This window comes from Ictalurus punctatus, chromosome 5 (genome assembly GCF_001660625.3).
Source record: "Ictalurus punctatus breed USDA103 chromosome 5, Coco_2.0, whole genome shotgun sequence".
Classification (NCBI taxonomy): Eukaryota; Metazoa; Chordata; class Actinopteri; order Siluriformes; family Ictaluridae; genus Ictalurus; species Ictalurus punctatus.
The window spans coordinates 11,389,818-11,402,164 of record NC_030420.2 but is presented as its reverse complement, the minus strand read 5'-3'; the positions used below and the strand labels follow the sequence as shown (position 1 = coordinate 11,402,164).

At 37.3% G+C, this 12,347-nt stretch overlaps 2 protein-coding genes across 3 annotated transcripts in view; both read left to right on the top strand.

Annotated features, from left to right (window-relative positions):
- LOC108266029 (dedicator of cytokinesis protein 3) overlaps positions 1-3,076 on the top strand; it is an 86,600-nt gene extending 83,524 nt beyond the window's left edge. For both annotated transcript variants that reach the window (XM_017468971.3, XM_017468970.3), the window contains exon 54: positions 1,089-3,076. In XM_017468971.3, the coding sequence (XP_017324460.2) occupies positions 1,089-1,688 (600 nt within the window). In that variant the 3' untranslated portion in view covers positions 1,689-3,076. The remainder of the gene's footprint in view (positions 1-1,088) is intronic.
- A 2,265-nt stretch (positions 3,077-5,341) lies between these two features.
- LOC108265115 (dystroglycan 1) overlaps positions 5,342-12,347 on the top strand; it is a 14,011-nt gene continuing 7,005 nt past the window's right edge. Inside the window, exons 1-2 of the mRNA XM_017467232.3 lie at positions 5,342-5,493; positions 10,787-11,170. Of these exons, the coding sequence (XP_017322721.2) occupies positions 10,931-11,170 (240 nt within the window). The 5' untranslated portion in view covers positions 5,342-5,493; positions 10,787-10,930. The remainder of the gene's footprint in view (positions 5,494-10,786; positions 11,171-12,347) is intronic.

The following is a 12,347-nucleotide window of genomic DNA, read 5'->3' as shown; positions in this document are numbered from 1 at the left end:
TAGTTTATAGGCATTGTAGACTAGCACAAGATAATTGCTGACTATAGCTCTGTCCAAGATGGCGAACTAATACCTGCAGTCTTTCTCCAAGTTCACACTTTGGTTATGTAGACACCAGTGAAAAAATTGACGGAGAAAAGATGAGCATTTGGGACAACAGTTTCAGTCACTCTCATTAGTAAATATGGTGTTAAATCCTTAACAATGACTGTATAAACCTCCATGAGCTAGATATGATAAATATAGCTAGCAAACTACTTGGCTGCAACCTGCATCTTTTTTAATCTAGACTAAGACTACAATTCGCTTACAGTGTTTTAGCACTGTCAGTCATGCAAAACCACTAGGAAAAAGAAGTTGCACATTCTTCCATTTGTTTTTTAAATATGATTTTTAAAATGCCAAATTCAACAACCTACAGCAAGAAAAAAACAGTATATTTACTGAAAACTTTTATTTACAGTATGTTTACCGAAACCAGTATTTTACTATCCTTATAGTAAGGTGATACACAGACTAACCTTCATAAATTATACATGCAATATCTATAATTGCTATGAAAATGATTTGGACTAAATGAAGAGGACCTTGCACAACTATAGGGACTCAATGCCAGGCATAGCGATAATGAAATACCACATGAGTGAGAGTAGGCTTATACTGATTTGCATTCATTTAAGTGCTCAGAATCAATATGGTTTAGCCAGGTCAAAAGTTTTAATTATTTGCACTGTTGGGTAAAGGGGCAAAGCCAGAACATGTTTGGTTGTACAAATTTGAGGATATTTCTGAATAAAATGTCATAATAGTCAACATTAAAGTGATTTAAAATATGTTTTTTTATATAATCTATTTTATATATTTATTTAAGTGTTAATATAAGATTTTATGTTATGTAGACATCTTTCATGTGAAGTTTTGTGTAAATTATGTAAAATATTGTGTAAAAAATACCAAATGCGGTATGTGCTCTTTGAAAATAGCTATAAAGTACAGTACAGTCACTGTTGATATCAACTATTTTATGTATTGTGTATATCCTTTGTACAATAAAATTAATTCATATTTTTTCCCTCACATCCTCTCAGTCTCCTCTTCAGCCTATCCCAGGTTCTCCCACCAGCCCTGTGTCAGTTTTGGGCGGCAGTAACTCCACGCTTTCAGGTAGCGCCAGCAGTGGCGTCTCGTCCTTAAGCGAGAGTGTGCACAGCCATGCCGAAACACTGAGCCGTAATGAAAATGTCATTCCGAACCGCCATGACAATCCCATAGAAACTGCTCAACTTCATTACTGGAGCCCTGACGATCACTTGAGCTCTCACTATCCGCATGTGCATTTCAGCGGTGTGCCTGAACACATGCCCTACTCCTCAGCCCCGAAGCACACTCAGTATGGTCAAGGTCACTATGGAGCCTTCAGTGCAGACAGCGAGCCAGTGGAGCCGCAGCGGCTATGCCATCTCCGCCCAGCGGGTTTCAGTGCCATACAGGAGCAGTATCATCACCATCACCACCTGCATGGCTCATTACGCCGAGCCGGAACTCCAACTGTGCCACCTAAACCCACCCAGAGAGAGGAGGAGGGGGCAGCGCCACACCCGGTACCCCTCCCTCGCAGAATATTTCCTCCTCACCGTGCCACCTGGGAGCAGGGCATCAGAGAGGAGCAAGAGGAGAATGCAGGATGAAGACAAAATAAAACAATGGCAGAGGGTGGTTGTAACAGAAAGGTTCATATAAGTGCTACGATCTTTACCCATGTGTTAAGCTGAACTGCATGTTCAGGTTATCCTGGTGTTAGGAGGCTTTGTGTTGATGTTTCATCCTTATAGTTTACATGACAGCAGCCTCTAGACCAGGACTTGCCTTGCACTGCAGACTCTAGAGACCATCAGACCATGCTTCAGCTTGCAGTATATGCTTACAAATCATACTCTGGTGTTAAAAATGTCTGTGAGCATGGTTTTTGTACCATTTTAAAAGAAAATCTATATTTTGTGAGTATAGTGAAGATATAATATAGACAATCCCTGTAGTCTCCTTGCTTAGTGTGGTCTTCTAAAGTGATGAAAAGAAGAGGCCTTCCTCCTCAAGTGCAATGCTTCTAAATGACAGCACACCCCAGTTTGACTGCGTAATCATTCTCTCAGACCATGTAGATTCTAAATATTTCAGAGAACTCTAAACATTTCTCTCTGCACTTTACATATAGCTTGGTCTAGCAGATGAAGTCCTAACTACAGACAAAATCATGCCATGGACTATTGCTAGTAGTGTCAAGAAAAATCATTTCTTACCTTTCAAGTTTTTAATCAAATGCTCCCTTATCCCATGTGTATACGACAAATCTTTTCTTCCCATATTCCTTGTGGATGAATCTGACTACTTAGTGTAGTTGTAAATAGTGTACGCTCTTGTATTGGCTACACAAGCACACAGACCTCTCACAAATAACTTCATTCAGGAAGCTTTTGAATATGTCGTATTGATTGTTAAGCATACCAACTAGCACTCAATACCTCTCATAATGATGTGGTACACAGACTGCTGATTACAGTTACTTGTAATCTAGAAGGCTTTCGATTTGATAATGATTGAACTGGAGGGATTTAAATCTGGTTTATTCAACAAGGATGGTAAATACTACCTTAATTTTTGTTTGCTGATTTATATCTTTCACAATCAATTGACACAACCAAATTATGTATTATTTTACAAGATCACTGCAATGATCCCCCTTCAGTCCAGCCCTATTGCTTATCAATATGCAGGTACAGAAGCTCAGGTGCGTGTTTGAGTATCAGATGCTAATGAGCACGGTGGCTACAGGGAAACCACACCAAAAACATACAATACACACTATTACAATGTACATTCAGTCACTGTACATACATAATAAAACAGCCTGGCGATACATGCTTTTGAATAATCACACACTCGAAGCTGTTGTGTCTTTGTTTAATGTACATAATCCAGAAGTGACATATGAAGATTATTCGAATTTCATATTTATACTGGGCAAATTACAATAGCTTGTGATTGTCTCATTTGTTCTAGACTTGATATTAAGTCTGAAGGGAAAAAAAAAAAAAATCATTTATACTCTTTTCAATGTGCCCTCTTGTACATATCGTGAATGCATGAATAAACAGTGTTATGAATTTGTTTCACTTTGTTTTTTTATTAGTATATGATTATAGATTTGTATAAAACTTAATAGTTAGTCAAAAGGTGACTTATTCAATAAACTAATTGTTAAATCCGTCATAGTTTTTTTTCACAGCAATGCATCTATAAAATGGCTGTCAAGGAGGTAGGCAAGGTGGACACTATGGGATTTAAACACTATGTCATTAAAGTGTTTTTAATGATTAAAAATGTACCACAGAGCTGTTAATATATGCAGCATAAGCACAATATGAAAAGAAAGAGAGCTTTTTTGTGCCTAGTATTATTATTATTAATAGTAGAAATAATAATAATAATAATAATAATAATAATAATAATAGAAGAAATATTATAAAAAGAACATGTTCTGTTTTCATTATTCTATTGGAACACTTTAAACCTCACAGACAGCATCTTTTAACATAGAGCACCCAAACTATACAGAAATAGCAACTTTGTATAAGCAATTGAAAGTACATTTTTTAACCATTATCAGTTAACGATGGCACATTAAAAACAAATCTAAATGGCTCAACATTATAAAATGCAGTTTCAAATAACTGCCAGCAGAGAGGACGATGTGATAATGGAACTGTACTAAAAAAAATTAGCTTTATATAAAAATATAAAAAGCTGATTTAACATACTATATCATATTATATAGGCCTACTCTACAGCCATCCACCTATATCCAACAAATCAGTTTAACTGAAATTCCCAGGACTCGTTGGTGCGTCCAGACTTATATTCCTTACTGGCATAGCTACGTTTTCTACTAGTAACATTATAGTTACTGACTAATATAAAGTTATCCAGATCCTCTACTTTTATAGGCTTTTCCTTACTGTATGCATTCCTAATAATTATAGGATGTCTTTGCAAATTATAAACACAAATGTAATACAAAATTGTAAATTTAGCCAGGTTGAGAGATGCAATGCAGAATATTACATAAATAACCTATTAAAGACTTTTTAAAGAATTTTATGCATCTTTATTTAAACCTTATTTGTAAGTCAGGCCCCCAGTCCATAAAACTACAACATACTTAAGATGCGATTAGGTTTGCAACATTTATTTCACATCCACATGCTGATGAGTGGTGATCCTAAAGCCGAATTTTATTCTGTTGATTCCATCTTATGATGATAACAAATAACATCAATAACTGATATGTTGCTGGAGGCTCCTTGAGATGCACATGAAAATGCATTACAGCATCTTCCTAAATCTTTGAAGACATTTAATTCCCTACTGAAACATTCAGCTTAATCAGAAAGGCTGAACTGGTCCAGCTGGTAGACCATCTTTGCCAACTATTTATTTTCTAACTTCCATACTTGACTAAGATGATCAATAAATGTTAGAAATTTTCTAGTTATAAATTCCAGTTATGTTATTTTCTTAAAAACATCTTGCTTATCATGTAGCATTAGTAGCAGCAGCAATTCAGAAAATATTTACACCAGCACTGACCAGCTTAACCTGTGCTTGGGCAGCTGAAAGTTGGTCAGAAATATTCACAGGATTATGCAAAATTCACACAACAGCTACAAATGCAGAAGTTACAACTGCAAAATGTAAACAGAATATGCCAATGGACTGAAAAATATCCTTATTAGCTCAAGCTCACTTTGAAGAATGTTTCTGTTTATGCAAGCCCATTTTCTACACAAGCCGAGACTGATAATGTAAACAGGACATAGTGATTCTCTTTAATTGCGGGTCTGTTGTAAGAGGACCTTCATTGTATAATCTGGCATGGAGACATGGGGATGTGTCATTGAATTTGGCAATGGTTTTACTGGGGTCACAGTTGAAATTACAGAGTGTAAACGTGGCAAGATAGATAAAATAAAATGAAAAACTAAAAATACAGATATTTAAATTGTGTAAACAATTGTTAAAATGCATTTTTTTTGTGTTGCACTTCATTCTGTGTAGAAGTGTTATATTGACTAATTAAATAGCTTCATAAATAGACTATTATTATAAATAGACATTATTATTATTATTATTATTATTATTATTATTATTATTATTATTATTATTGTTGTTGTTGTTGTTGTTGTTGTTGCTGGTGTTGCTAGTGTTGTGGTTTTGCAAATCCATTTTACTGTGATCATTTCCAAAACCTGGGCGCCATTTTCTTGGAAAGCTGGAGACGCTCCAGTTAAACACTCGTGGATCGATTGCTCGGGACTGCCGCATCCTTTTCTCCAAAAGCCTGGCATCTTCCATAGATTCTCGCCAGTCCTCGTTCTTAAAAGGCAAAAATGGATTACTGGGGAAGGTAAAAGAAGCTGAAGACTCATATAATATGATGTAAGTGTATTTATTTATTGTTTCCTTTGTTATTGTCGTCTTCAGGTAGCTTCCTCTACTATCTCTTTCTGTTACCGAAATTCATGGATGTTTCTATTCTCCCATAAGAGCAGGTGCTTCCTGATTGTGTTTTTTTTTTCCTCCTCCAGAGGCTGTTCATTAACAAGTGTATTTCTATAGCTTAGAGTTCCACAGCCATGTTCATCCAACAAGTAAATTGATTTTTATTTTATAATATTTATATCATATTTATTCGTAAACTAACCCGTTTGCTCAAACGGGCACTTGGGCCTTTATGCTGCAGCAGACCTTTTTGCTGATACTTGACTTGGATTTTTTTTTTCTTTTAAATAATGTTTTTATTTTATTTTTTTAGATTTCGTAATTTGGTGTTTCACGGAATTATTATTATTATTATTATTATTATTATTATTATTATTATTTGGAGTTTTGTGTTGCTGTGAGTACAGGTGTATGTACTGAGCTTTAGAAATTCTGTTCTAATAGAAGGTAATGCTGTTTTGGCCTGAAAAGCAAGTTTAATTTTACTGTAAGGACATAGCATGTTCTACTACACACTTGATATTGTGTACTCCTTCTCTAATACAACATTTCAGGTGTTTGTGTATCTTTCTTTCTATTTATGTATGCATTTATTTATTTATTAATTTATTTATTTATTTGTGTACTTGAACTTGTATTCATATTAATTATCTGCCTCTGGCTGAACACGTGGTAGGTTCTGTGGCTACATTTTGAGTTAACATTCCTGTACAGCCTTTACAAGGGGTATAATACTCTATTTAATGATTAAACAGCAATCCTGTCATTAAACATATAATACTGTAATGCCACAATGAAATTTGAAGAAGAAATGCGTGTTTCACATCACATGCAAGAAAATTATTGCAAGAAATTATTTATTACAATGATGTGAGAGGAGCATTATTGTCTGTTCTGCACATCTGTTTCTCTTGTCAAATTTTACTGCATTATTCAGGATGCTCATTGTAGACAGAACAAATGTTAAATTCATCTGAAATATCTGGTTTGTTGAAATGCTTATTTTCTCAGTCACTAACGATTGCTTAAAGCACCAGCCATGCTACTGACAATGGGAAATTATCCTACACAGCTTAAACAGTTATACATTATGGATTTAATATACACCGATCACCCATAACATTAAGAACGCTGACAGGTGAAGTGAATAACATTGACTATCTTGTTACAGTGGCACCTGTCAAGAGGTGGGATATATTAGACAGCAAGTGAACAGTCAGTTCTCGTAGTTGATGTGTTGGAAACAGTAAAAATGTACAAGCATAAGGCTCTGAGCGATTTTGACCAGGGCCAAATTGTGATGGCTAGATGACTGGGTCAGAGCATCTCCAAAACAGCAGGTCTTGTGGGGTCTTCCTGGTATACAAAGGTTAGTACCTACCAAAAGTGGTCCAAGGAAGGACAACCGGTGAACTGGTGACAGGGTCATGGGTGCCCAAGGCAGGCTCATTGATGCATGTGGGGAGTAAAGGCTATCTGGTCCAATCCCACAGAAGAGTAACTGTAGCACAGATTGCTGAAAAAATTGATGCCAGCTATGATGGAAAGGTGTCGGAACACACAGTGCATCGCAATCTGCTGTGTATGGGTCTGCTTAGCTGCAGATCGGTCAGAGTGACATGCTGACCCCTGTCTATCATGGAAAGCACCTATAAAATAGATACATGAGCATCAGAACTGGAGCATGAGATGGCACCAGGGTGAGAAGGAGGCATACAGGCGGAAACAATGTGATGCTCTGGCAATGTTCTGCTGTGAAACCTTGAATCCTGACATACACGTGGTTGTTATTTTGACACGTACCACCTATCTGAACATTGTTCCAGACCAAGTACACTGCTTCATGGCAACAGTATTCCCTAATGGCAGTGGCCTCTTTCAGCAGGATAATGCGCCCTGCCACACTGCACAAATTGTTCAGGAATGGTTTGAGGAACATCACGAAGAGTTCATGGTCTTGACTTGGCCTCCAAATTCCCTAGATCTCAATCCAATCAAGCGTTTGTGTGACGCGCTGGACAAACAAGTCCTATCCAAGGAGGCCTCACCTCACAACTTGGAGGATTTGAAGGATCTGCTGCTAACGTCTTCGTGCCAGATACCACAGGACACCTTCAGAGGTCTTGTGGAGTCGATGCCTCGATGGGTCAGAGCTGTTTGGGCAGCAGAAGGGGGACCTACACAATATTATGCAGGTGGTTTTAATTTTATGGCTGATCGGTGTAAGTAAGGACTAAAACATAACAGGGTATGCTGTTACTGAAAAATAATCAATGTCTGGATGGGGAGAGGGAGGTTGTAAGGCGGCCCAACATGAAGCACAGGACCATTGCCACCCTGAAGTTGATTATCTTGCACATTCTCAAGTGTTTTTTTTGTTTGTTTGTTTGTTTGTTTTGTCTTATACCCCAGCAATTTGGAAACAATTTTAATTGATTAAAGAATATCATACTTTTAACTGTTTATACAGTGAGGGAAAAAAGTATTTGATCCCCTGCTGATTTTGTACGTTTGCCCACTGACAAAGAAATGATCAGTCTATAATTTTAATGGTAGTTGTATTTGAACAGTGAGAGACAGAATAACAACAAAAAAAATCCAAAAAAACGCATGTCAAAAATTTGATAAATTAATTTGCATTTTAATGAGGGAAAAAAGTATTTGACCCCCTCTCAATCAGAAAGATTTCTGGCTCCCAGGTGTCTTTTATACAGGTAACGAGCTGAGATTAGGAGCACACTCTTAAAGGGAGTGCTCCTAATATCAGTTTGTTACCTGTATAAAAGACACCTGTCCACAGAAGCAATCAATCAATCAGATTCCAAACTCTCCACCATGGCCAAGACCAAAGAGCTCTCCAAGGATGTCGGGGACAAGACTGTAGACCTACACAAGTCTGGAATGGGCTACAAGACCATTGCCAAGCAGCTTGGTGAGAAGGGGACAACAGTTGGTGCGATTATTCGCAAATGGAAGAAGCACAAAAGAACTGTCAGTCTCCCTCGGCCTGGGGCTCCATGCAAGATCTCACCTCGTGGAGTTGCATTGATCATGAGAACAGTGAGGAATCAGCCCAGAACTACACGGGAGGATCTTGTCAATGATCTCAAGGCAGCTGGGACCATAGTCACCAAGAAAACAATTGGTAACACACTACGCCGTGAAGGACTGAAATCCTGCAGCGCGCGCAAGGTCCGCTGCTCAAGAAAGCACATATACATGCCTGTCTGAAGTTTGCCAGTGAACATCTGAATGATTCAGAGGACAACTGGAAGAAAATGTTGTGGTCAGATGAGACCAAAATGGAGCTCTTTGGCATCAACTCAACTCGCCGTGTTTGGAGGAGGAGGAATGCTGCCTATGACCCCTGGAACACCATCCCCACCGTCAAACATGGAGGTGGAAACATTATGCTTTGGGGGTGTTTCTCTGCTAAGGGGACAGGACAACTTCACCGCATCAAAGGGACGATGGACGGGGCCATGTACCGTCAAATCTTGGGTGAAAACCTCCTTCCCTCAGCCAGGGCATTGAAAATGGGTCGTGGATGGGTATTCCAGCATGACAATGACCCAAAACACACGGCCAAGGCAACAAAGGAGTGGCTCAAGAAGAACCTCATTAAGGTCCTGGAGTGGCCTAGCCAGTCTCCAGACCTTAATCCCATAGAAAATCTGTGGAGGGAGCTGAAGGTTCAAGTTGCCAAACGTCAGCCTCGAAACCTTAATGACTTGGAGAAGATCTGTAAAGAGGAGTGGGACAAAATCCCTCCTGAGATGTGTGCAAACCTGGTGGCCAACTACAAGAAACGTCTGACCTCTGTGATTGCCAACAAGGGTTTTTAAACCAAGTACTAAGTCATGTTTTGCAGAGGGGTCAAATACTTATTTCCCTCATTAAAATGCAAATCAATTTATAACATTTTTGACATGCGTCTTTCTGGATTTTCTTGTTGTTATTCTGTCTCTCACTGTTCAAATAAATCTACCATTAAAGTTATAGACTGATCATTTCTTTGTCAGTGGGCAAATGGACAAAATCAGCAGGGGATCAAATACTTTTTTCCCTCACTGTAGATATATATTTAATGTTGTCGAATATTTTCAGAGATTTTACTGTTATCTCTTACTCTATAACTGTTCCCTCAGCATCTCTTTATTTATTTTTTTAATTTTAATTTTCTCTCTTAAAGTGCACTTATGATTTTTCAAATATTACCTTTTATGTAGTGTGCTATAGAGCTGTTTGTGAATGTAAAAAGTCTGCAAAGTTTAAAAAAAAAAAAAAAATCAACGTGCATGACAAACGGGGTTATTGACCCCCAAAAGAAGTAACCGATTCCGAACAGCTGAAATGAGTTGTTAGTAATTCCAGACTTACTTCCTGTAATAACCTACATAGGTTTATAACACAAAGCCCTGCCTCTGGTCTTCATTGGCTGCTCGCTGACAGTGGTAGACCAATCACAACAGACTGGGACATCTGACCAATCAGAGCAGAGTATGCTTTCCTCTGGTGGAAAACTGACACTTAAAAGCACTGACCTCCGATACCGCTTCCGTAAATGTTGTATAAGTGACTCTTTACAGAAACCTTCACCATATCAGCAATTATACATCTTTGTTAAATAGCAAACATAAAGTTTATTATGTAAGCTTTGATTATGTGGATGAAGTAACTGTGAATGAGCTGTTACTATAGAAACCGTATTACAATGAGCACTTTAAAATAAACCTGTGTTTTAAATTACAACCGTAACTATTTGTTCGAGCTTCTGTTATAGAAAATTAATCAACATTGTCTGAGTAATTCAACAGCACTGTGGTATATGGATTGTTAAAGGGGGAAGCCGTCTTGCACAAAAATCAAAGGAAATATTAATGTAAATATGCTATGTAAATAGCATCAGTAAATAAAATTACTTCTCCACTCCGCTGCGTGTTTTTTTTTTTTCTTTTGCCCTGCAATAGCAATTTGATTAATTTGTTCAATTAATATAATGCTTTTCACAATAGAAATTGTAAAAAAAAAAAAAAAAAAAAAAGACAGAAATCCACATGTAGATGTTTCAACTAAATAACTCTGTTAAACTTATTTAGTAAGTGGAAAAAGTAAATCTATTGTGCTGAAAATGAAATGTTGTGGCTTGCCAGGATCAGAAAGCAAAAAAATGATCTTCAGTGAAGACCATGATATATTCTATGACATTCCTTTCCTCTCACTATTGCAGGATTCTTTGCTTATGTGACATCAAGACCACCTCATACTATGAGGACTGGATGAGAAATCAAGAACAGAGGAGAGACAGCTGAATTAATGGAAGGGAAAAGGAACCAAGCCTTCCTTTAGCCTAAGTGCTAAAAGGGTCAAGAGGATGAGCCATCAGGTTTGCATAATGCAAAGTGTATGGGGGCTCCTACTGCTTTGTCCCATGTCGTGGGCATCAGAGCCGATAGTCATGCAACTGGAAGCCTCCATGCACTCCACACTGCTCTCGGACATGCAGGCATCTGCATCCAGAGTTTCAACAGTATCCGACTCTGTTGCAGTGCTGGGCCAGATGTTTAGGATGGAGATCCCACTGGTGTCAGAAGACTGCCATGCCATAGATATTGTGAGTTTTTGAAGGCAAAATGGGAGCATGCAATTCCTTAAAAAGTTTGATGTTCGTGCAGTCCATTAATCATCTATGGCTTGAGGTCTATGAGAATACAGCTTTTATATATTTTTTTCAGTAAGTGAGCAGGATGACAAGGATATTCTGTCCCTTTTAATAACCATTTACCAAATTACCTTTTTCTTTAAAGCTGTTGTGGCTGGTAGTTTTAAAAGATATGGTCATTGGAGGCAAGTTACATGTTTTGTGACACTAATACAAAATTTAGCATAAAGTAAACTGGCAAGGGAACAAAATAAAATAAACAGGGAAAGAAATGATCATTGTGGGTCCAAGCACTAGTTCACAAATAGCTCTTACAATTTATGTTTGTTTATTTTATGTGATGTTTCTATTACTCTGTCCACCTGGGGATTGCTATTTATGGACTATTTTACTTGGACCCTGATGATTGCCTCTTCAGTCTATTTTATTATTCAGCTTCTCTCTTAAAAATAAGGGCATCTAAGTGTAAGTAAAGAAGAGGAGTGAGGTGTTGTATGGAGACCTGCACTGTCCTGATGATTCCATTAGACAACAGTATTTAATATTTGGCCTATATCTCCCTTGTTCAAAATTTTACAGTCAGTATTCCTAATTTTCTCTGACCCATCTGCTACATCAAATCTGTGATGGAAATAGTGGAAAATGTTGCTGTGAAGTCTGCAAGATGAAATATAATGATGATCAAGTCACTGCAGGGTACTGTTCATGCTTAATTTTTTAAAGGTCATGAGTGGAACTGATTTGATTGGATATTGCCAAAGGCTGCCTAACCATAGGTAAACTCTTAATAATGTATTCATTTAACCCTACCACTTTTTGCCAGATTACCCCCTGTGCCAATGGTTTCTAAAAAATACATAGAATGTGTAATGCTGTACATTTTGCCTTATTTTTAAACCTATGCAATCATCATGGAAATAAGGGCACATATCAGTTCCTGAGGTGTTCACTGCATCCACACAAAAAATAAACTAGAAAATGTGGCAGCATCATTAAAAAAAAAATATATATATATATATATATATATATATATATATATATATATATATATATATATATATATATGTGTATATGTGTGTGTATATGTATATATGTGTATATGTGTGTGTATATGTATATATGTGTATAT